Raw genomic sequence first — 22,320 nt, 5'->3', positions numbered from 1 at the left:
GTTTTGTATGTAATAAGTGATTATAAATAGATAAGATGAAGTCAAAATCTCAATATCTAATGAAAATATAGCAAGTGTCAGCATCTCAATAATCTCTTCATTTAAAAAAAAAAAAAAAGTTTGGGACAGTACACTCTTCTTTCCACACCACCACCACCAAGTCTCAAAACGTATCAGGAGACCAAACCGACGACTTAAAATCATATGCTACTCCTTGCCGAAGTCGAACTCCAGGATGAGTGGAAAGAATCGGCCTCACTACTACTTAAGTCTCTGCTTCTGCCTCGGTGTCGAGCTCCATCTCTGCGACGACCATTACCACCACCACCACCACCAGCGCCGCCACCACCACCACCAACGTCACCACCACCACCTCCAGCGCCACCACCACCACCTCAGTGTTGAACTAGAAGTCCAATTGTAGCAGCTTCGGAGCAACGTCGGCAGTAAGAGGTGAACAAAATATTCTTTACCAATATCACAGCCCAACATAGGAAGATCCCAAGTATTTTAAAATAGTAGGCTTCACAATAGTGGGTGAAAATAGATAAGGTTACATAAGCTATCCCATTTACGAACCCTAAATCATTCCCCTCATGGCAAAGTTTCATAAGACTAACACCGTTGAGATAACCACACACACAAAGCATGAAGCAACATTCATTTTAGCTACCGATTTATCTGCAACATGGTTACTAATATAAACAATTGACCTTAAAATTGATATTTCTCCGGTACTCTTACCTAGACAATAAAAGTTAACCCCAATCTATCCTATAAAAAATGTTACTTACTGAAACGTGATATGGACAGGCCGAATTTTATTTTTTTCAATCTGTTGAATACTTTTAGGGAGATTTGCAAAACTACCCTTTTTTACTACCCTTTTGCAACAATATCCTTTTGTGTTGTTTATTTTTAAAAATACCCCTTCCCTTGAACAGAATGACCAAATTACCCTCATCTAATGGGAACATGGAATTGGAAATTGAAATTTTCTACCAAATTTTTGGCGCCAAAAAAAAATTTCCTCCAAACTTTTATCCCGAAAAAAAAAAAGTTTCCCGCCAAAATAAAAAAATTTCCGCCAATTTTTTTTGTGTAACAAATTTTTTCTTAGGCAAGAAAATACTTTTAAAAATCCTTGTAAATGTTTTTTTGGCGAGAAATAGATTTACAAGAGATTTTAAAAGGGTTTTAAAAGATTTACAAGGGATTTTAAAATATTTACAGGGATTGAAAACCCTTTAAAAATCTTTAGAATTCCTTTGTAAATCTCTTAAAGTCCTTTAAAATCCCTTGTAAATATTTTAAAACCCTTTCAAAATCTATTGTAAATTTTTTAAAACCTTTTAAAATCACTTATAAATATTTTAAAACCCTTTTAAAACAATTTTAAACCCTTTAAAAACCTATAAAAAACCTTTGTAAATCTTTTACAGCCCTTTAAAATCCCTTATAAGTATTTTAAAACCCTTTTAAAATCCATTGTAAATATTTTAAAACCCTTTTAAAATCACTTGTAAATCTTTTAAAACCCTTTTAAAATCTCTGTAAAACTATTTCCCGCCAAAAAAAAAAATTTGCGGGAAAAATATATTTGGAAAAAAACTTTGGCGGAAAATTTTGTTTTTCGAAAAACTTTTGGCGGGAATATTTTTTCGAAGTTTTTTTGGCGGGAAAATTTTGGCGGAAAAATTATTTTGAAAAATTTTAGGCGAAAAATATTAATATTTCATTTTGTTTACCTAAAACAATTTCCAAATAGGGGTAAAATAGTCATTAAAAATTTAAAGAGGGTAGAAATGAAAATAGCTATAAAAAAAGGTAAAGTTGAAAAGGGGCATCATGAAAAGGGCATTAGAAATAATTTTTCATACCTTTTATCAAGCTGAATCCACTTAAGGTTTTTAAATATTCAATATGTGCAATGTGGAGATTCAACAATTGAATAAATAATTCAACACATGCATTGTGGATAATCTTATTGACTTATGTTTCTTACAATGAAGTGAAGAGAACCAACATATATATACTAGAGTTTCTTGGGGAGAAAGCTAGATTTAGTTAACTGCGGAACAAGGTACTTAGGGAGTAAGTGATAAGAAGATGATAGGGAATTTCTATTAACTAGCCATGAATTTAAAAAAAGATAAGAAACAAACCATGAGCTAAAGTACCTTGTCGGAAACATGTTGTAGAACACACGTAATTACGTAAATATCCTTTGTAGCATGTTTTTTTCCGAAATATATGCGATAACATAATATCCTCTTTTATCTTGTTAATTTTCTCATATTACATAGTACTTAAAAAAAGCATATGTTTTTTTGGAAAAATATTATATTCAGTTTAATATCTTTCTTTATCAAGATATTTTGTAGTAATACATATTTTTTTATTAAGATCACATGTGATTTCTTTAAAATTATATTCTTATTTTTTAGTCATACACGGTTTTTTATTAAAATCACACACACATATATATATATATATATATTAGAGGGTTATGATTTGTTCTGCCGCTTTTGATATAGCCTTCTTTGATTTGAGCAACACACGCATCATTATCTTCATATAATCTTGTTGCTCCTTTTTGATGATGAATCTACTTGCTTTTTGAATATGGTTAGTCATGGATCTAAGCCAAACAGATTCTCTACACGCTTCATGAAGAGCAATAATTTATGGGTGGTTTGATGAAGTGGCGACTAAAATCTGCTTTTGAGAACGCCACAAGTTGCAGTTCCTCCAATGGTAAAAACATATCTGGTATGTGATCTAGACTTATGAGGGTTCGATAAATACACTGCATCTGCAAAACCAACTTTCCAAAACTCAAAGTTTCTAAGATAATATAATCCTAAATCAATAGTACTTTGAAGATAATTGAAGATGTGTTTTATTGTAAGAATATGGAGCTTTAGGTTGCAAGAATGGGACTCTTGATTAAGAGGGTTGAGAGTGAGAAATGAACATAAGGAAGAGATAGTATTGCGGAAATAGAAGAGAGATTGTGAGAAAAGAGATTTTCTCTATTTCTTTATTAAAAACATACATAAGATACAAGCTATATATGGACATTAGGTAAGTAAAGATCTCCTAAGAATATGCTAAACACGTCGCACTCTATACAAGTCCACATCGTGTAGACAAGTCACTATCGTACTAAGAAAGAGACATGACCTAACGTTCAGTTTGCTTTAAACACATGCGATCTTCTTTTGACTTGGGCGCTTAAGCTTCAACGGCTACATGAGGAGTCTTCTAGGTCTTCTAGAAGAGCTTAAGGTGAAGAAGAGTTTATATGGGCTTCTCTCATTGTGATGTTGTACGGATGGGCTTCTCTTCCTCCGTATGGTCGTCTAGTTTAACTTGCGGAAGGGGTTTCCTTCATTAGGTTCAATACTCCCCCTCAAGCTTAACCGGAGATGAGTCGAGATTAAGCTTGGAACCAAATTCAACCACCTCATTAAAAACCTTGGTGTAGAAAAACCTCTTTGGATAAAACTACACACAAGGGAAAAAGAGTATGGGATATTTGATAAGAGGATCATGGCCTGGTTAGATCAACTACGCCAAGTTTGTTGTGAATATATTCACACACCTTGGTGCTCGCTCCTTTGGTGAAGACGTCGACTAATTGTTCCTCACTCTCAGTGTAATGTGGTAGGATCACTCCGAGTTGTACTTGTTCTCGTACTTTGTGGCAGTCTACTTCAATATGCTTTGTTCTCTCGTGAAACACCGAGTTAGAGGCAATGTGAATTGCAGCTTGATTGTCGCAATGCATTGGAATGGGGTTTGGTGTATCAATGCCAAAGTCTTTAAGGAGAGCTTTCAACCACATGAGTTCAGTAGTGAGCTTTCTCATGGCTCTATATTCGGCTTCAGCACTTGAGAGAGACACTACTTTTTGTTTCTTGCTTCTCCATGTTACTAGGTTTCCTCCAATGAAGGTGCAATAGCCCGTTGTAGAACGCCTATCTTGTTGATCTCCGGCATAATCCGCATCACAATATCCAACAATCTCCGTGTTTCTATTCATCCCATCCAAATGCCTTGACCCGGAGCTCCTTTGAGATATTTGAGAATGTGATTCACCATGTTCCAATGATGTATTGTGGGAGCTTGCATGTGTTAACTTACTACATTAACAGCAAACAAATGTCAGGTCAGGTTATGGTTAAGTAGATAAGTTTACCAACAAGTCTTCTATATCTCGTAGCATCTTCAAATGGTTTGTTATCATGCTCCCCCTTTCGTTTGGCCTTGTAATCGTCCTCTAGTGGAGTCTTGGCCGGTTTTACCCCGAGTTTACCTACTTGGGCAAGAAGATCAAGTGTATATTTCCTTTGGGATAAGAAGAGACCTTCCTTTGATCTACAAACTTCTATCCCAAGGAAATATTTTAACTCACCAAGGTCTTTAATATCAAAAACACTTTTAAGAAAAGTTTTTGTATCTTGAATACCTACCTTGTCATTCCCGGAGATGATAATATCATCTACATATACGAGAATGACTACTATACCTTTTTGGCTTGGTAAAGTGAAGAGAGTGTTATCGGCTTCAGACGTTTTGAACCCTCTTCCCATCAATGTGGTGCTGAGTTTGTGGTACCACGCTCTCGGAGATTGCTTTAAACCGTAGATGGCTTTCTTAAGCTTAAAGACTTTATTGGGAGCATTAATGACTTCTAGACCCGGTGGTGGCTTCATGTACACTTCTTCTTCGAGTTCTCCTTGAAGAAACGCATTCTTAACATCCATTTGCCAAAGATCCCACTCGAGATTGGTCGCCAAGGAGAGTACTACTCGGAATGTATGTAACTTTGCGACCGGAGCAAACGTATCTAGATAGTCCTCCCCATACGTTTGAGTAAATCCTCTTGCCACAAGTCTTGCCTTGTATCTTTCAATCTCCCCATCACTCTTATATTTAATGGTGAAGACCCACTTCGAGGTGACAGTTTTCTTACCTCTAGGAAGCTCATCTCGGCTGCAATAGCGTCCCTCCATACTTGATGAGTTATAGCTTCTTCATAAGTGTGAGGGATCCAATGTTGGTCTACTTTTCCAAGAAAGACTTGATGTTCTTCGGGTAGATGAGCTAGGGTGCACACAGCTTGAATTGGGTGTTCCACGGCATTGTCAACGTAGAATTGGGTCTACTTTTCCAAGAAAGACTTGATGTTCTTCTTCTTCTTCTTCTTCTTCTTCTTCTTCTTCTTCTTCTTCAAGCTCTTTGAGCAGATTCTTCTTCTTTGTGTTAGTGGATTACCGGATCGAATCTGGTCCCAGACGTAGGCTTAATCATATCGATTAGCTGAACTGGGTAACAAATTTACGTTTTTCGTTTATTGCTTTTGATTTTGTTCTTGAGTTGAGATTCAACGAGTTTAAAGAGAGAATTGAATCAGAGTGATTGTGAGCACGAACCGTAACAAAGTGGTATCGGAACGTTGGTTCGAAAGATTCGCTCGATGGTAATGACGATGAAGGTCGAGATTAAAACCTTCAATGGCGATCGAGACTTCTCGTTTTGGAAGATAAGAATAGAAGCTCAGCTCGGCGTACTAGGCTTGAAGAACAGCCTTACGGATTTTAAATTGACCAAGACAGTTCCTGTGGCAAAGAAAGAGGAAAAAGAATCAGAATATGAAGATGATGCATCTGATATAAAGCAAGCTACTGAAGAACCAGATCCGATTAAGTTTGAGCAGTCTGAACAAGCAAAGAACTTCATCATTAATCACATCACTGATACAGTTCTTTTAAAGGTTCAACACTGTAAGACCGCTGCAGAGATCTGGGCAACATTGAACAAATTGTTCATGGAAACTTCTTTGCTTAATCGAATATACACACAATTGAAGTTGTATTCATTCAAGATGGTTGATACTTTGAGCATTGATCAGAATGTTGATGAGTTTTTGAGGATTCTGGCTGAGTTAGGAAGTTTATCAATCTATGTTGGAAAAGAGGTTCAAGCTGTCTTGATCAAAATTTACTGCCATCTAGTTACATCCAACTTAAACATACTCTTAAGTATGGGAACAAGACTCTCTCAGTACAGATGTGGTATCATCCGCCAAGTCACTTGAGAGAAAGTTATCAGAGACTCAAGAAAGCAACAAAAATGTGTCCATGGCTCTCTACACAACAGATAGAGGCAGACCTCAAGTGAGGAATCAGGATAAGCAAGGTCAAGGAAAGAATAGAGGTAGGTCTAACTCTAAAACGCGAGTGACTTGTTGGTTTTGTAAAAAGGAAGCTCATGTTAAGAGAGATTGTTTTGCGAGAAAGAAGAAGCTGGAAAATGAGAATAGAGCAACAATGATACTTTTGGGTGATGATCACACAGTAGAATCAAGAGGATGTGGTACCATCAAATTGAACACTCATGGAGGTTTAATCAGAATGCTGAAAAATGTCAGATATGTTCCTAACCTAAGAAGAAACTTGATCTCTACTGGGACACTTCACTCTCTTGGTTACAAACATGAAGGTGGAGAAGGAAAACTGAGATTCTACAAGAATGGCAAAACTGCTTTATGTGGATACTTGATGAACGGTCTCTATATTCTGGATGGACACACAGTAGCTACTGAAACCTGCAATGCAGAAAGTGCTAAGAACAGCACAAAGCTGTGGCATAGCAGACTTGGTCACATGAGCATAAATAATATGAAGATCCTATAAGGCAAACAGACTGATTGAGAAAAAGGAATTCAAGGACTTGGACTTCTGTGAACACTATGTTATGGGAAAATCGAAGAAACTCAGTTTTAATGTTGGTAAACATGTTACAGAAGACATACTTGGATATGTTCATGCTGACTTGTGGGGATCACCAAATGTTACTCCATCTATCTCGGGTAAACAATACTTCTTATCCATTATAGATGACAAATCTAGAAAAGTTTGGTTAATGTTTCTGAAATCGAAAGATGAGACATTTGATAAGTTCTGTGAATGGAAGGAAATAGTAGAGAATCATGTGGGAAAGAAGGTCAAAACTCTAAGAACTGACAATGGATTGGAGTTTTGTAATAACAGATTTAATGACTATTGTGCCAAGACTGGCATTGAAAGACACCGGACGTGTACCTATACTCCTCAGCAGAATGGAGTGACTAAAAGGATGAATAGAACAATAATGGAAAAGGTGAGGTGCATGCTTGATGAATCAGGTCTTGAAGAAACGTTTTGAGCTGAGACTGCAGCAACAGATGCATACTTGATTAACAGGTCACCTGCTTCAGCAGTTGATCACAATGTGCCAGAGCAGTTGTGGCTCAACAGAGAACCTGGATATAAGCACCTGAGAAGATTCAGTTCTATAGCCTATGTTCATCAAGAACAAGGCAAGTTAAAACCGAGAGTATTGAAAGGAGTGTTTCTCGGATATCCTCAAGGCACTAAAGGTTACAAGGTGTGGTTAATTGATGAAGAAAAATGTGTTATCAGCAGAAATGTGGTGTTTAATGAAGATTCAGTGTTCAAGGACTTACAGTCAGGAAGCAAAGATGAAGATGAAACAGTAACACAGGAATCTCAGATTGAGATTGAAACGCCGCCAAAATCAGAACTTGAAACACAGAATCAGGTTCAAGGTGGAGCTACTCAAGTCCAGCTCAATGATTCTGAAGATGAATATAATGATGTTGAAGGAGTAGTTACATGAAGCAATCTGAAGACTTATCAGTTGGCTAGAGATAGGGTCAGAAGAACAATTAGACCACCTGCAAAACTTACTGACTATACTCAGTTTGCTTTTGCTCTAGTCATGGCAGAAGAAGTTGAATCAGAGGAACCAGTATGTTTTCATGATGTTAAGGAAGACAAAGACTGGGAAAAATGGCATGGAGGCATGATAGAAGAAATGGATTCTCTGTTGAAAAATGCAACCTGGGATATAGTCGACAAACCTAAGAATCAAAAAGTGATAAGCTGTCATTGGTTGTACAAGAAGAAGCTTGGAATTCCTGGTGTTGAGCTACCAAGATATAAGGCAAGGTTGGTAGCAAGAGGATTCTCTCATAGAGAAGGAATTGACTACCAAGAAGTGTTCTCACCTGTTGTGAAACACACATCAATCAGAATCTTACTATCCCTAATGGTTAAAGAGGACATGGAATTAGAACAGATGGATGTAAAAACAGCATTTTTGCATGGAGAACTTGATCAAACATTGTTCATGGAACAACCTGAAGGCTTTGAGGTAAATCCTGAACTAGATCAAGTATGTTTGCTAAAGAAATCTCTTTATGGCCTGAAACAGGCACCTAGACAGTGGAATAAGCGGTTCAATGCATTCATGATGGATCAGAAGTTCAGTAGAAGTGTGAGTGATTCATGCGTCTATGTTAAAGAGGTAAGCAATGGTGAATGTGTCTACTTGCTGCTCTATGTTGATGATATGTTGTTAGCAGCTAAGAGTATGACAGAGATTAAAAAGCTTAAGAAAGTTTTGAGTAGAGAATTTGAAATGAAGGATATGGGAGCTGCAAGTAGGAAATTGGGAATAGATATCATAAGGAATAGGAGTGAAGGAACTCTATGCTTGTCCCAGACTAGTTACTTGGAAAGAGTAATTCAGAAGTTCAGAATGGATGGGGCTAAGGTTGTGAATACTCCAATTGGTGCTCATTTCAAATTGTCATCAGTTCATAACGATGATGAAAGAGTAGGTTCTGAGAAAGTTCCCTACTCTAGTGTTGTCGGCAGTCTCATGTATGCTATGATTGGAACTAGACCGGATATAGCTTATGCTATTGGACTAGTTAGCAGGTTTATGAGCAAGCAAGGAGAAGTACATTGGACAGCAGTCAAGTGGTTGTTGAGGTATCTTAAATGGTCAATAGGATTAAACTTGATGTATACTAAAGGATTTGATTTTAAAGTGCAGGGTTATTGCGATTCAGATCATGCTGCAGACCTTGATAAGAACATGTCTATTAGCGGATATGTTTTCACAGTGGGAGGCAACATTGTGAGCTGGAAGTCATGTCTGCAACCAGTTGTTGCGCTGTCAACCACTGAAGCAGAATACATAGCTCTTACTAAGGCTGTAAAGGAGGCTATGTGGATAAGAAACTTGTTGGATGATATGATGCTTGGAACTGAGACTGCTGAAGTGTGAAGTGACTCACAGTCTGCATTATGTTTATCAAAGAACAATGCTTTTCATGAAAGAACAAAGCACATTGGTAAGAAGTATCATTTCATCAGAGACATTATTGAAGCTGGTGAAGTCGAAGTTCATAAGATTCACACGACTAGGAATCCAGCTGATATGCTCACAAAAGGTATACCAGTTTCGAAGTTTGAAGCAGCATTGGAGTTCCTGAAGCTGCTCAGGTAAACAGGCGAGAATTCGCCAAAACCAGAGGTTACATCCAAGTAATGCAATTCACTTGAAGGAGAAAGAAACTTGAATCAAGGTGGAGTGTTGTGATGTTGGTTTCTGATTCAGTTTTAAGGTTTGGTTTAACCTAGAAATTGATTGGAGATTGAAGTCGGTTTAGTTCGGTTTGTCTCGGTTATCAATTGAAGAAGAAAAGTAGGAAGTCAAAGCCTCTAGTCGCGATAGAGTTTTTGTTGTTTCAAGTATAAAACATAAATTGTTATTTTCTTCTTTATTCATTCTGTTATCTCTGCTATTGAGAGAGAGAAGTAAGAGAGAGAGAGAGAGAGAGAGAGAGAGAGAGAGCTTGAGAGACTCCATTGTTGTAAAGCTCTTTGAGCAGATTCTTCTTCTTTGTGTTAGTGGATTGCCGGATCGAATCTGGCCCCAGACGTAGGCTTAATCATATCGATTAGCTGAACTGGGTAACAAATTTGTGTTCTTCGTTTATTGCTTTTAATTTTGTTCTTGAGTTGAGATTCAACGAGTTTAAAGAGAGAATTGAATCAGAGTGACTGTGAGCATGAATCGTAACACTTAAACATATCTTCAGTGACACCATTGATCTTGGTGAGGCCACAGAGCTTATCAAAGCTGTCAAGATGGTCCACGGGATCTTCCATAGTCAAACCATGAAATTTGTTTCCTTGGATCATGAAGATGAGACCACTCTTGATTTCAAAGTTGTTGTTCTTAACTGGTGGTGGCACTATCCCTTGTCTTTGGTGATGATTTCTTGGGGCATCACCAGCACCAATGTTTCTTGGTTGATCAACTATAGGTGGGTCTTGAACATCAACTGGTCTGTCCTGTTGATCCATAGAAGCTTGGCTTTGTTGATCACAGTCTGCCTTTGCTTTGGTTTCTTGTAACTCACGAGCTATTCTGTCAATTATGTCTTTGAAAGGTAGTAGGTGTGCAGAACCTTTGGACCGAGTTTGCATGCACAAAGATTAGTACCTATACCACAAAAACAAGCAGACAAAAAGATGAGTTAGTAACTTAGAGTATTGTTAAAGAACTTGATCTTAACTTTTTCTGATATCTTGAATGTAACAATGCAACAATGAATTGGCAACGACGCCAAATTGATAAGTAGGTTTTTTAGGCCTACTTATGTGTTGAAGTTTGGTGTGTTCAGTTCAATTCTCCTTAAACACTAACATGTCGATGCAGCTATAGGGGGTATCAATCCGGTCCACTGTTATTGCTAGAAATCAAGATGTGCAAAGAAGCAACTAAGTCAAGCCAGATTATAATGATGGTTTGTTTCTAGTAACAATCCTATGTCAGGATTCAAACAACAAATATGAGAACTTAAGAGCCCTACTCGATCATTGGGTCGAGTAGAACCAACAGGTGATAAATTTAAGAATTAAAAATGCAATCAACAGGTGAATGAAATAACAAGTAAATAAAAGTACAATCAGGGGGTGAATACAAATAATTATTTGTATTCACCCCGTGATTGCACTTTTATTTAAGAATAATAGAAGTCATAAGGATGGATTCATTAATAAGGGCAACTTTAGGGTTCATTAGGTGGCTAACAAGCGAAAGGCAGATACCATAGACGATAGATTCAAACACCGGGTCAATCCACTCTCGTGATAGAGACCCCCATAACTCTACCACTTCCTAATCTCAACTCTCGTTGATGAAACATAGAAGAGCAGGGTTTAAGCAACAATCTACCAAAGTCAATAAGCAGTCTAAACATCCAATCTCTTGGGCTATAATCTACAAATCTCTGGAATTCGTAGATCAGACATCCATATGAATGTCTTTTGGACGCTGGATACCTATGGTCGAATTCCCACATTAGCCAGCAAAAACCGCATAGGGGCCAACAAATCCAGAAGGGATCTAACCTAATCTTAACCACCTGACTAACCTAGAGATTACCATAATCTAATCCATCCTCAAGAACCCTAATCACTACTCAAGCAACATACTCAAGAGCACAAACCCAAAAATTACTCAAATCATATCAAAATGTAGAGCTAAACAAGATAAACAACTTTGCTCAAAGAACTAAATGCAAAAACGAAATATATTAAGAGTAATTAAGGTTTTAAGATTCAAGAACACAAAGAAAAACTAAGAGATAAAAACTTGGTCCTTTGGACAAATCCCAAAGTGACCTATTTATACTAAAGTCTCAAAAACCCTAGATTCACTAGAAGACAAGAGACTTGAGGCGGTTTGGATGGATGCTCGATCTTGGGGATCGAGTAAAGAGGGTGGAGCAAAGTCTGCGCCTTTTGCCTCCATGCTCCGAGTGATCAATTGGTCGAGTAGATGCTTCTTCCTCTCCTATCTGTATGCTAAGATGTCTGGTCCAGTGGAGAATGAGGAAGATCCGAAGACGCTTTGAACGATCAACAAGTCTTGTAGACTAGGTCGCCCTTGATCGAGTAAAGAGGTCGAGTAGAGGATCGAGTAGGAGGGTCGAGGGGTGTCTGCTGCCTCCTTTGTGGCTGCCTGGATCGAGTAAAGGAATCGAGTGAATTGCTTTGCTGCTTCCCTCTTGGTTTGATAGAGTAGAGGGTCGAGTAGATTCCTTGTAAGCTCCTTCTGCACCTGAAAACACACCAAAACATGCAATATGTATGCAAGATGATCCTAAATGCCTAAGTGTGCAAAATAAGCTAAATGTGATGCAAAATGATATGATACAATGAGTGGTCACTAAGCTAAATGATGATAAATACATGTCTAAAATGAGTAAAATACAGTGTTATCAAGAAGGAGATGAATTTCACTGTAATGAATCAACATCCAAGGATGAAGATAAAGAAGAAGAAGATGAAGAATCTGAATAATTAGAATAGATATAATTTTTTTGTGTATTTGTAAAATTTATATAAATAAAACTTTTATTTTAATGTAATTTTCAGTGTCTTTTTAAGTAATTATCTTCACAATTGTTAATCAAATTTGTAACCAGCTCAGTTGCTAACATACTAGCCAACCAACTTACACGCTCGCGATTCGATTCCATTTGAATCCTTTTTTATTTGTAAAAATTTCCTAAACGTCACAAAACAGTCGATCTTTGCAACTTATTTGCGACGAAACTAGAAAACAGTCGCATATTTGCAACTAATTACCTACGTAACTACCACCACTCGATTTTTGCACAAAGCAATCGATCTTCGCAACTTATTTGCGACGATATTAGAAAACAGTCGCTTTTTGCAACCAATTACCTACGTATTACCAACTCTGGATTTTTCCATTTTGAAATTTTAAAGTTTTGGTCTGTTTATATATTTTCTTATACGTTGATACTTTAATTTAATCGATATTAGATATAAAAACATAACCAAACAATTCAAATCTGAACTTTACAAACTAAACATTCACAAAAACCTAATATATATGATAAGTTCTATGTTCTTTCATTGTCATGATTGATATTTTCAAACAAGTTCTAAAATAAGTTATGAAACCAATCATTTATATGTCTAAAGTTCTGTATGTACTGTATATCACTAAAATGGGTGCTTTCAGTAATTTTTAGAACTAGATCGGATCAAACTATGTGGATTTAAAAAGTTTGTCTTGTGACGTTTTGTAAATGTCACAAAATAGTCGCTCTTTGCAACTTATTTGCGACGAAAATAGAAAACAGTCGCACTTTACAACCAATTACCTACGTATTACCAACGATCAATTTTTGCATTTCGAAATTTTAAAATTTTGGTCTATTTATATGTTTTCTTATACGTTGATACTTTAATTTGATAGATATTAGATATACAAACATAACCAAACACTTCAAGTCTGAATTTTACAAACTATACATCCAAAAAAACATAATCTATATGATAAGTTTCATGAGTTTTCATTGTCATGATTGATATTTTCAAACAAGTTCTAAAATAAGTTATGAAACCAATCATTTATATACCTAAAGTTCTGTACGTAATAAAATGAGTGCTTTTCAGTAATATTTATCAATAGATTGGATCAAACTATGTGGATTTTTTTTTTCTTGTGACGTTTTACTAATAGTTACAAAATAGTCACACTTTGCGACGTTTGCGTAACCGAGTTGCGACTGATTTGCGACGATTGTGCAACGTTTTTAAAATTTTGTAAAATATATTAAGTGATTCTCGCATAATTATAGTTCGACCGAAGAGGGACCAAAGAGCGACTCTTTATTTATTTTAAGTGGAAATAAACTTGTCGACTTCTCTCATTTTATCGTTTCCTTTTCTCAATCTAGGGTTTTCAATTCTCATTCTCTCTAGAATACTCTCCAAAATACCTTTCAATCCTCTTAATTTCTCTTCTCTAAACCCTCTTGTTCTCTAGTCAAATTCTAGATCTAGGGTTTGGAATTCTTTTCTTTGTAAACTCGAATTTGAACTATGGCTGGTGGTGGTAAAGGAAAATCGTCAGGAAGTCGAGGTCGAGGTAGGGAATCTACGCCGAAGGCAAAGGTTTTTTACGGTAAAAATCCTCTCGGCCGTGGGAGTGAAGTCGGAGGTTCTTCTCTGTCCTCAAACCCTAATGGCGACGCTCTCCGTTACACATTCAAATAGAAGTCTTCCTTCCCAAAATCTGCCGGCGACACGACCCCAGAAATCACCACCCCAAACGACACAAACCCCGACTCCTGCTCGTTCTCACTCGCAATTTGGCTCTCAACAACCGCTTCTTATTCGTCGAAAGCAACCACACCTCCTGCTCGTCAACATCAGATTCCTCATCTTCAAGAACAGCTTGCTCAGGATCCACCGGAGACACAGTTCATACCAAAACTTCAAAATCATGAAGAGGAAGATGAGGAGGACGATGGGGAAACAGATAGGGAGGAAGTCGGGGAAGAAGATGGAGAGGAAGTCGACAAAGAAGAACAAAACCCTAATGTCGACTACCAAGAGCTGTTGGATCGCTTACTTGCCCTGCCTGGCCGACAACAACTTTCGGTTCTGTCTCAGGAGCCTATTCCAGAAGTCGAGACTCTCTGGTAAGCTCTATCTTTCTCTCCTTCTAGAAACAGATGAAGATTATGAATGGTGATTAAGCTAAGTATGGTCTGGAGTCTTTGTATTGGTCTGCACTCTTTGTTTTGTGTTGGCTCTAGACAAATTTTTATTTGGCTTTAGTGTTGGCTCTAGTGCAATGATTTGGTCTACAGTCTTTCTTTGGTCTGAACTTCTTTGTTTTATGTTGGCTCACACATTCATCGATTTGGTCTGCAGTCTGTGTTTGGTCTGCTTGTATTTGTTAAGTGTTGGCTCACCTAAAGTCGATTTGGTCTACAGTCAAAAGTTTTGGTCTCCTTGTCTTTGTTTTGTGTTGGCTCACATAAAGTCGATTTGGTCTGCAATCTTTGTTTGGTCTGTTGGTAATGTTAAGTGTTAGCTCACCTAAAGTCGTTTTAAAATAGTTTTGGTTTTGGTCTGCAGTCTTTGTTTTAATCTGCAGTCTTTGTTTTGGTCCGTGAGTTTTTGTTTTCTGTTATTGTTTCAAAACCATTTCATTTTTGCTAATTCTCTGTTGGTTGCATCAACTAAAGTCGATTATGTTTATATTTGGAATGTCTTGGTGGTTTAATCAAAAGTAACATAGGCAGGTTTAACTAGCACAAAGGAAAGTTGTCTAAAGTGATTTCAACCATATTTAGGACGAAGTGATGGGCCTTACTTCAGTTGGAACGTTACTCCAATAGCCACTCAAGAGAGATACTTCAGAAATTTTGCGGTAATGTCACAAATACCTTTCATTCTGTTATTGTTTGGCTTTAGTGTTGCTCTTACTATCTTTGCTAACTTAGCTGTTTGTTATGTAGCGGAAGTATTATTGGGATGAAGGCATTACTGAACTCGTTAAAGAAAGTTTCTTGGTTATAGCCAAGAAAAGGATGAAAGGGATTGTCAGTCAAGCAAAGAAGAGTGGTGAACAACCACCATGGATTCGTGATACACTTTGGAAACAAATGTGGGTGCATTGGAACACTGAAGATGCTCAGCTGAAAAGTGAGACAACTTCAAACTGTAGAAACTCAGATCGTGGAGGTCTTGGAGTGCACAAACACTTAGCCGGTCAGAAATCTTTTGTGCAAGTTCATCAAGAAATGGTAAGAGTTTTCTTTCCATCCAAACAGTTCACTTAACAGCTTTCTATAATTACCTCCACATAGGCTTGTCTAAGCTTGTCTTTGTCTATTTGATTTTCTTTGGCAAGAGGAACGTTTGAAGCGTCATGTATCATATGGGGAAGTGTTTATGCAAACACATACAAGGGTTGATGGATCTTTTGTAGATCAGAAATCTCAGCATGTTGGTGAGGCTTATGTGAAGATACTGGAAGAGAGGATGTCTGAAATGGATGAGGATGGTCCTCAAGTGTCTGATAATTCCTCGCAACATTCAACTCATCGTACGCTCATCATTGATGAAAAGAATAAGATTTTTCTTAAGGTAATTCATTTCCGTTTTTATTTTGCTTACAATCTGCTTGTCTTTGTTTGCTTGGAATATGATTGATTATGAGCAATGGATACTTAGAGTAATTATGAATGTCTTTGGTGATTGTATTTGTCTTCTTGTTTCAGTGTACTCATATAGATGACAAAGGGAACCCTTTTGGCCTTGGATCGCTTCTAGAGACACTGAACAAAAGAAAAAGGAAAGAGAGTTATGCAAGCTCTTCTACTTCAACTGTTGCGCAACTTCAAGAGCAGCTGCAGCTCAAGATATCTGAACAAGAGGAGCAAAATGCAAAACTTGATGAGGAGCATCGCCAATCTCAATCTCGGATAGCCAGCTTGGAGAAGCTCGTCCTCTTCATGAAAGAAAAAAGATCCTGAGTTGGCTGCTTATTTGTCAACTGATTCTACTCAACATGAACCAGACACACATCCAACCAACACAACTCCATCCACACTTCCAACCACCACAACCCCCGCACCAGCCATCACAGTTGCATGCACCACACCCTTAGTCTCCACTTTAGCTACTATTTCTAACACTTCTTCTAACCATTAAACTTGATCTTTTGTAGCTTTTGTTGTTTTTGTTGAAACTTGTTTAGGATTTCTATGACTATGATTTTCTGAATGTAAACATAATTAGTGTCTTAATGTTAACATGATTAGGGATTATTGGCTTTTGAATCGATATTAATCATGTTTATCATTCCAAACATAAGACCAATTTGTGACTAAACCAAAACAATACATGTGACTACTTTGTGACCAAACCAAAACAATACATGTGACTAATTTGTGACCAAACCAATTATATAACTATGACCACTTTGTGACCAAACTTATTCAAAATATGTGACAATAATGTGACCGACCCATTACAAAACTGTGACCAATTTGTGACTAAATCAAATTACACAAAATTGTTACATAGTGGCACAATCGTTGCTAAAACGATACTATTTTGCGATTACATTACAAGGCGTCGTAACTTAGTCGCAAAAGGGAAAGACTATTTTGCGACTATATTGTAACGTATGTACCTAAATGTACGTTGTTGCAGTTTAGTCGCATATCTGCCACTTCTTTATACCCATCACAAATCAGTCGCTTATTTACGACTAACCTTATGTGTCCGAAATTCGTCGCTGATAAGCGACCGATTTGGGACTGCAATATTTTGCGACAGTTTTTAAGCGACCGTTTATTATCGTCGTTAAGTAGTCGTAAACACCTAGTTTGCGATCATTTTGGGACCAATATGAGAATTGCAAATGGCAGGTTTTCTTGTAGTTTACATCTGAACGGTGGTTCCGTGCCGGTGGAGATGGCGGTGATCTGTCGTCATGCGACTCCATCCCAACTTGTGCAACACATGTTTATCCACGTGTCCTTTTCTTACCCTATGTTTCAATTGTCATCTTTGTTTTGGGTCTAAGATTGGGCTTTAGTTAGATATATGTTGTTGGGCTCCAATTCACCTTTATGTAAAAAAAACTAGTTGACGACAAAAAAAAAAAGTGATGAGAAAGTAATGAAATGGACTTCTTATTACTGACTTCTATTTCTTACACTGAAGTAAAGAGAACTAACGTATATATATTAGAGTTGCTTGGGAAGAAAGGTAGATTTGTATAATAGGATAGGCTATAGTTAATTGGAGAACAAGGTATTAGAGAGTAAGTGATAAGAAGATAATAATAGTGGTAATTATCCAATCTCAACAATCACATAATTTGTATCATGTGTTAAAAATGTAACTAATCAAGTAGATTGACAAATGACGCATCAAAACGCTTCCAGTCACAAATTCAACAAATAACTTACTCAATAATTCCGTACTTTCTAAATTTAAAAGTGAAATTTTCAGTAATAAATCTTGTATTCCAACTCTGACTTAGGTTTAGGTGTGGCTTATCTCTTAATCACCAAGAAACCGACCAAATTATCACACTCCCGCATTCGTATGACAAAACTCAACCTGATTATCAGACTCTGAGGAGTGGGGATCTGATATTTACTTATTATGTTGGCCACAAGCCCAGAGGCAATATGTGTTCATCAGCTCATGTCTTGAATCTCTCTCTCTATCTTTTCTTTTTTGTGTGTGCAAAGAATCTCTCTCTCAAAACAATCAATCCACAGTAAAACAATCTCAGGTGCTTGAAACTTTTATATGTTATCCCCACGAAATTATCGGCTATACTGCTCTTTGCACATTCTCTGGTTCTTCTTTCTCTCTTTTTTCTCTTTTCACATCATCAAACGACGAGAACACAAAATCCTAATTATCTTAAATTTGCTCCCAAAGAGCTTGAAGTAAACTATACTATCCACTCATAACTCATAAGAGGCTCTTACATCGATCATCTTTTCGGCGCTTGGCTTCCACCTGAACACACAAGTTTTTTGTTAACACAAGAACATGTTGTTTCAGGTAAAACAGTAAAAACAATCGGATTTGATCAGGATAAGAGAAGAGATTAACAATGTACGAGTCACATATCTTATTTTTTTAGCCACAAACATCAAGCCAATGAAATTTGCTTTTTGTGACTTTACTAAGTACTTAAAAAGTAGAGCCAATGATGGTGGCAGAGGTTATTGCTATGACAGTATCAAAGTAATAACAAAAGTTGAATAAAAAGAAGAAGACAAAACATATACCTTAAGATCATTGGTTGTTGATGAAGCAAACCCGTTCTGAAATCTTTTGACTCCATCTTCGTCAGAGCTGCATTCAACACATACAAAGTGTTCCAGCTTCTTGGCTTCTTCAATCGTCACGCCTACACACGCTAGGTGAACCCTATAATGACATAGTAGTAACTCCTACAATTTAATAAAAAGAACATATTATGCAATAACTATTTCGATTAGACCTCAAACAGAGAGGAGACCATTTCTATCCAAAATTTACACAAGCAAGTTGTTCCGGATTAGGAATAACAAATATCTAAGAGTTTATAATCATCAGAATTCAGCATTAGATATCTTACTAGTTAAGCAACAATACTTGAAATAAAAAGAAGATGAAAATAGAATGATGAAAATTAGCATTTACGAGTCCTTACACCCTTCACATTAATTGCACCATCAGTTCATCTGAGTTATACGGCATTTCACATTTGTAGTACCTTTATCAAAATCCAAAAGAAGATAAATCAAAACTCTATGTAAACTACAGGAGAAAAAGGCATGTTTCATTACTATGTATCCACTCACACAGCAACTCGATCAGGAGTAAACGCGCCAGTAGCAGCTTTATAGTCAAATATACAGTAATAATCTTCCACTCCAACATTTTCAAGCCTCGTGTAGTTTTTAAAGGTGTGAACTATACATTTTCCTTCAATGGTGTGTGCACTTTGAACATCGAAGTGATCAGACAAGAAAAGCTCTTTAGCTCCATGGAGCTGTCTCCTTCCCCCATGTGATTCTTCAGGACAATAGTACCATCGACAATGCACCTTCACATTGTTCCTTGCATCTGCTTCAATCTTCTCAACACGCGCCACGTAAGGAGCTTTACCAGCATCTGATGGACGCATTAACACACAATCTCCCACTGTAAAAAAACCCACCTCAACTATCACATTTCCAAGTAAAATTTCTCTTCCTAACTCCAAAAAAACGTAAAATCTACCAAAGATCACATTTACCAAAGTGTACTTATTAAGCAATGACATAACTCAACTTCATTGAATCAACATCAAGCATAAGTTTTTATAAAAGAAGAGATTTTTTTTCGTTTCAGATTGAAATGAGTCTATAGAAATCTAATTGCAGCTTAATAACTCAAAAGAAGCAATCAAAAAAGTGATTAGTTATATACAAAATGCACATAGAACTTGCATCTAACAATTTTGATATCTTTCTTGCCCAGCTTAATCTTTGAAGAAAAAGCGACACCAGGTCGAGTTTTCGCCATTAAAATAAGGTTTTTTTTTTCCACCGAGTGACGAGCTTGATTAAGCTGGGTTTTGTTTGGTTTTCACTCGTTTTTTGTTTTTTACTCGAAATGTGTAAAGATTGAAAATTTCTAGAAGATCGGAAGCTGGAGATCAATGGGAAGAAGAAGAAGAAGAAGAAGAAATCCCAAAAAAAGCGAAGAGATAAATCTAGAACCTAATATAGGTCAAATTAATCCTAAGACCACTTTCTCAAATAAAGAGGCCAGTTGTAGTATTTAGGGATCGAATTCATAAAGTTCTCTGACAACGCAATAGATAATGGCTATCGAATTAAGCTAAGTAAAATAGTAAAGAAAATAAAGAGAAACAAAAAGTGAGCAATAGAAGATTGGTTGGTTGTGAAACAAGATATTAAAAGCGTCAGGCTTAAGGTATTCTCAGAAAATAGATGATAGTAGATCTAGAAATAGCTAGGTTGTTATCGCACCGTTCTCGAACTCAAACTATGATTTTAGAGTAACCGGTGGTGTTCCGCAAAACTCTCTATACTTAGAGCTAAGATAACCGGAGAAGCCGAGAAATCCTATACTAAAGCATGCATTATTATTAAGTTTGATTAGTTCACCTAGTATCTAAACCAGAGCCCTTCTATGAGCCTACATGTTCTTTCTTAAATGCATAGGCTCATCTATGATAGTTCAATAACAAGTACCTATGGTGGGTATACCTATTATCTAATATCAAGTGCTGTTTAGCTACTCTAGAACTAGCATTAAGAACAATCAAGAAGAAGAATCCTACAGATAACCTAGCAAGGGGGCAATCTACTAAATCATCTAAATCCCTAATGAGAAACCCTAAACCTAACCAAAAAGCTACTCAAACATGATGAATGAAGCAAACAACATGATTGAATAAGAAATCAATGAATAAAACAAGAAGAGATTAAGGTTTAGAAGGATCTTCTCTAAAGGGAGTCTCCACAGGGTTTTTCTCCCAAAGTACAAAAGAGATAAGGAGATAAGCCTCTCCAAGCTTAGGTCTAAACAATGACCTAAAAGCTATATATATGTCTTAAAAACGTGATGGGCCTTCATTAAACATAGGAGAAAGTTCTGAGCCGAATTTGGAAATCTTCAAAACATCAATAAGTTGCATCATCGAATTGCCATCAGGTATTGGTGTCGCTCGACACCTCCGCGCTTTTTAGTCTTCGGATTTCTTATGCAGCATAAATTCTCTGTTTTTCTCTAGAATGCTCCATTATCTCCAAATGAATCTCAAACATGTAAAGACCTGAAAAAAAACTAAAAAAAACTCTAGAAATAACAAATAGACTCTAAAACCTATACCTAAATCATAGCTAAAAGCAGTAAAAATAGGGTTATATCAGAACCCTAGATTTTGATTCTAGAAGAAGATGAAGTTTCACTGTACAGAACGGAGATTACAAGTTTTTTCTTTTTTCATTTTTTTTTGGGCTCAAACAGTCAAACCTTTGAATAGGAGCCAATTAATTATAATAAAGTTAAAAGAAACATTTGTCTATCAAATATTATATGGAGTCCATTTTTATTTATCAATTATAGTATTATTTGTTTATTTTTGTGTTATATATTTAGGTCCTGTTTGTTTCATCATTTAGCATTTACATCCAAATGATTCATTTACATGATCCATTTGGATGATGCATCTGAATGATGTTTGTTTCATCATTTTTTTTATTATCTAAATGATGCATTTAAATTGATATTTCTTTGTTTGATCATTTTGTAGTTCATCTTTATTCTCGTCTAGAAAAAAATGATTAAAATCCCATGTTCTCATTTTGAAAAATATACAACGTCATTATCAAATATCAATACCAAACATATTAACTTTTTAATCTTTAATCTTAGCTATATTAATTGAATTATTGCGGAAAATGTGATTTTGCGGTTTTTAGCATAATATTTTTTTTTATGGTTTTGGGTGGCAAATATAATTTGAAGTTTTGACGAGAAACATGAATTTGGATTTTGTTGGAAAAAATGATTATACGGTTTTGGCGGGAAAACATAATTTTACGGTTTGCCGGGAAAATAATTTTACGATTTTGGTGGGAAAAATAATTTTACAGTTTTGGTGGAAAACATGATTTTGTGGTTTTGGTGGAAAAAATGATTTTACGGTTTTGATGGGAAAACGTGATTTTAATTTACGGTTTTGGCGGAAAAACATTATTTTACAGTTTTGGCGGGAAAAATGATTTTACGATTCTAGTTGAAAAACATGATTTTTCAGTTTTTGTGAGAAGTTTTGGCAGAAAACGTGATTTTACGGTTTTGGCGGGAAAATGATTTTACGATTTTAGCGGAGAAAACATGATTTTACTGTTTTCGTGGAAAAACATGATTTTGTGGTTTGGGCGGAAAAATGATTTTACGATTTTGGTGGAAAAACATGATTTTGCGGTTTTGGTGGAAAAACATGATTTTACTGTTTTGGCGGAAAACATGATTTTACGGTTTTAGCGAGAAAAATGATTTTATGGTTTTGGCGGGAAAA

General features: G+C 36.4%; 2 protein-coding genes and 5 pseudogenes across 9 annotated transcripts; 3 read left to right on the top strand and 4 right to left on the bottom strand.

Moving 5' to 3' along the window:
• Positions 1-2,272: 2,272 nt before the first annotated feature.
• Positions 2,273-5,056, bottom strand: AT4G04290 (annotated as a pseudogene; the record flags this gene model as incomplete). Its single annotated transcript has 1 exon — positions 2,273-5,056.
• A 441-nt stretch (positions 5,057-5,497) lies between these two features.
• On the top strand, positions 5,498-9,369 carry AT4G04280 (annotated as a pseudogene; the record flags this gene model as incomplete). The annotated part of the gene is made up of 1 exon: positions 5,498-9,369.
• A 548-nt stretch (positions 9,370-9,917) lies between these two features.
• On the bottom strand, positions 9,918-10,322 carry AT4G04276 (annotated as a pseudogene; the record flags this gene model as incomplete). The annotated part of the gene is made up of 1 exon: positions 9,918-10,322.
• A 1,405-nt stretch (positions 10,323-11,727) lies between these two features.
• AT4G04273 lies at positions 11,728-12,415 on the bottom strand (annotated as a pseudogene; the record flags this gene model as incomplete). The annotated part of the gene is made up of 2 exons: positions 11,728-11,994; positions 12,359-12,415.
• A 1,378-nt stretch (positions 12,416-13,793) lies between these two features.
• AT4G04270 lies at positions 13,794-16,240 on the top strand (annotated as a pseudogene; the record flags this gene model as incomplete). The annotated part of the gene is made up of 1 exon: positions 13,794-16,240.
• Positions 15,747-16,476, top strand: AT4G04265 (PttA/En/Spm family plant transposase; the record flags this gene model as incomplete). Its single annotated transcript, NM_001340480.1, has 2 exons — positions 15,747-15,851; positions 15,986-16,476. The coding sequence occupies 2 exons, from the start codon at positions 15,747-15,749 to the stop codon at positions 16,238-16,240; spliced, it is 360 nt and encodes a 119-aa protein (NP_001328827.1). The 3' UTR covers positions 16,241-16,476.
• Positions 16,477-18,196: 1,720 nt separating this feature from the next.
• AT4G04260 (Bromo-adjacent homology (BAH) domain-containing protein) lies at positions 18,197-20,009 on the bottom strand (the record flags this gene model as incomplete). Of its 3 annotated transcripts, NM_001340478.1 has the most annotated exons (5): positions 19,695-20,009; positions 19,085-19,427; positions 18,954-18,996; positions 18,527-18,691; positions 18,197-18,244 (listed from the first exon to the last, which is right to left on the bottom strand). In NM_001340478.1, exons 1-5 carry the CDS (start codon positions 19,714-19,716, stop codon positions 18,197-18,199), a joined length of 621 nt encoding a protein of 206 aa, NP_001328826.1. In that variant the 5' UTR covers positions 19,717-20,009. The 3 variants fall into 3 exon arrangements, with proteins under 3 accessions (NP_001328826.1, NP_192335.2, NP_001328825.1); NM_116664.3 differs by lacking the exon at positions 19,695-20,009 and having other exon boundaries at positions 19,085-19,475; NM_001340479.1 differs by lacking the exons at positions 18,197-18,244; positions 18,527-18,691; positions 18,954-18,996 and having other exon boundaries at positions 19,062-19,427; positions 19,715-19,950.
• Between the last annotated feature and the right edge of the window lie 2,311 nt (positions 20,010-22,320).

The sequence above is a fragment of the Arabidopsis thaliana genome, chromosome 4 (genome assembly GCF_000001735.4).
Source record: "Arabidopsis thaliana chromosome 4, partial sequence".
In the NCBI taxonomy this organism is placed as follows: Eukaryota; Viridiplantae; Streptophyta; class Magnoliopsida; order Brassicales; family Brassicaceae; genus Arabidopsis; species Arabidopsis thaliana.
Note: the sequence above shows the minus strand (reverse complement) of the source record. Positions and strands in the feature narration are given on the sequence as shown.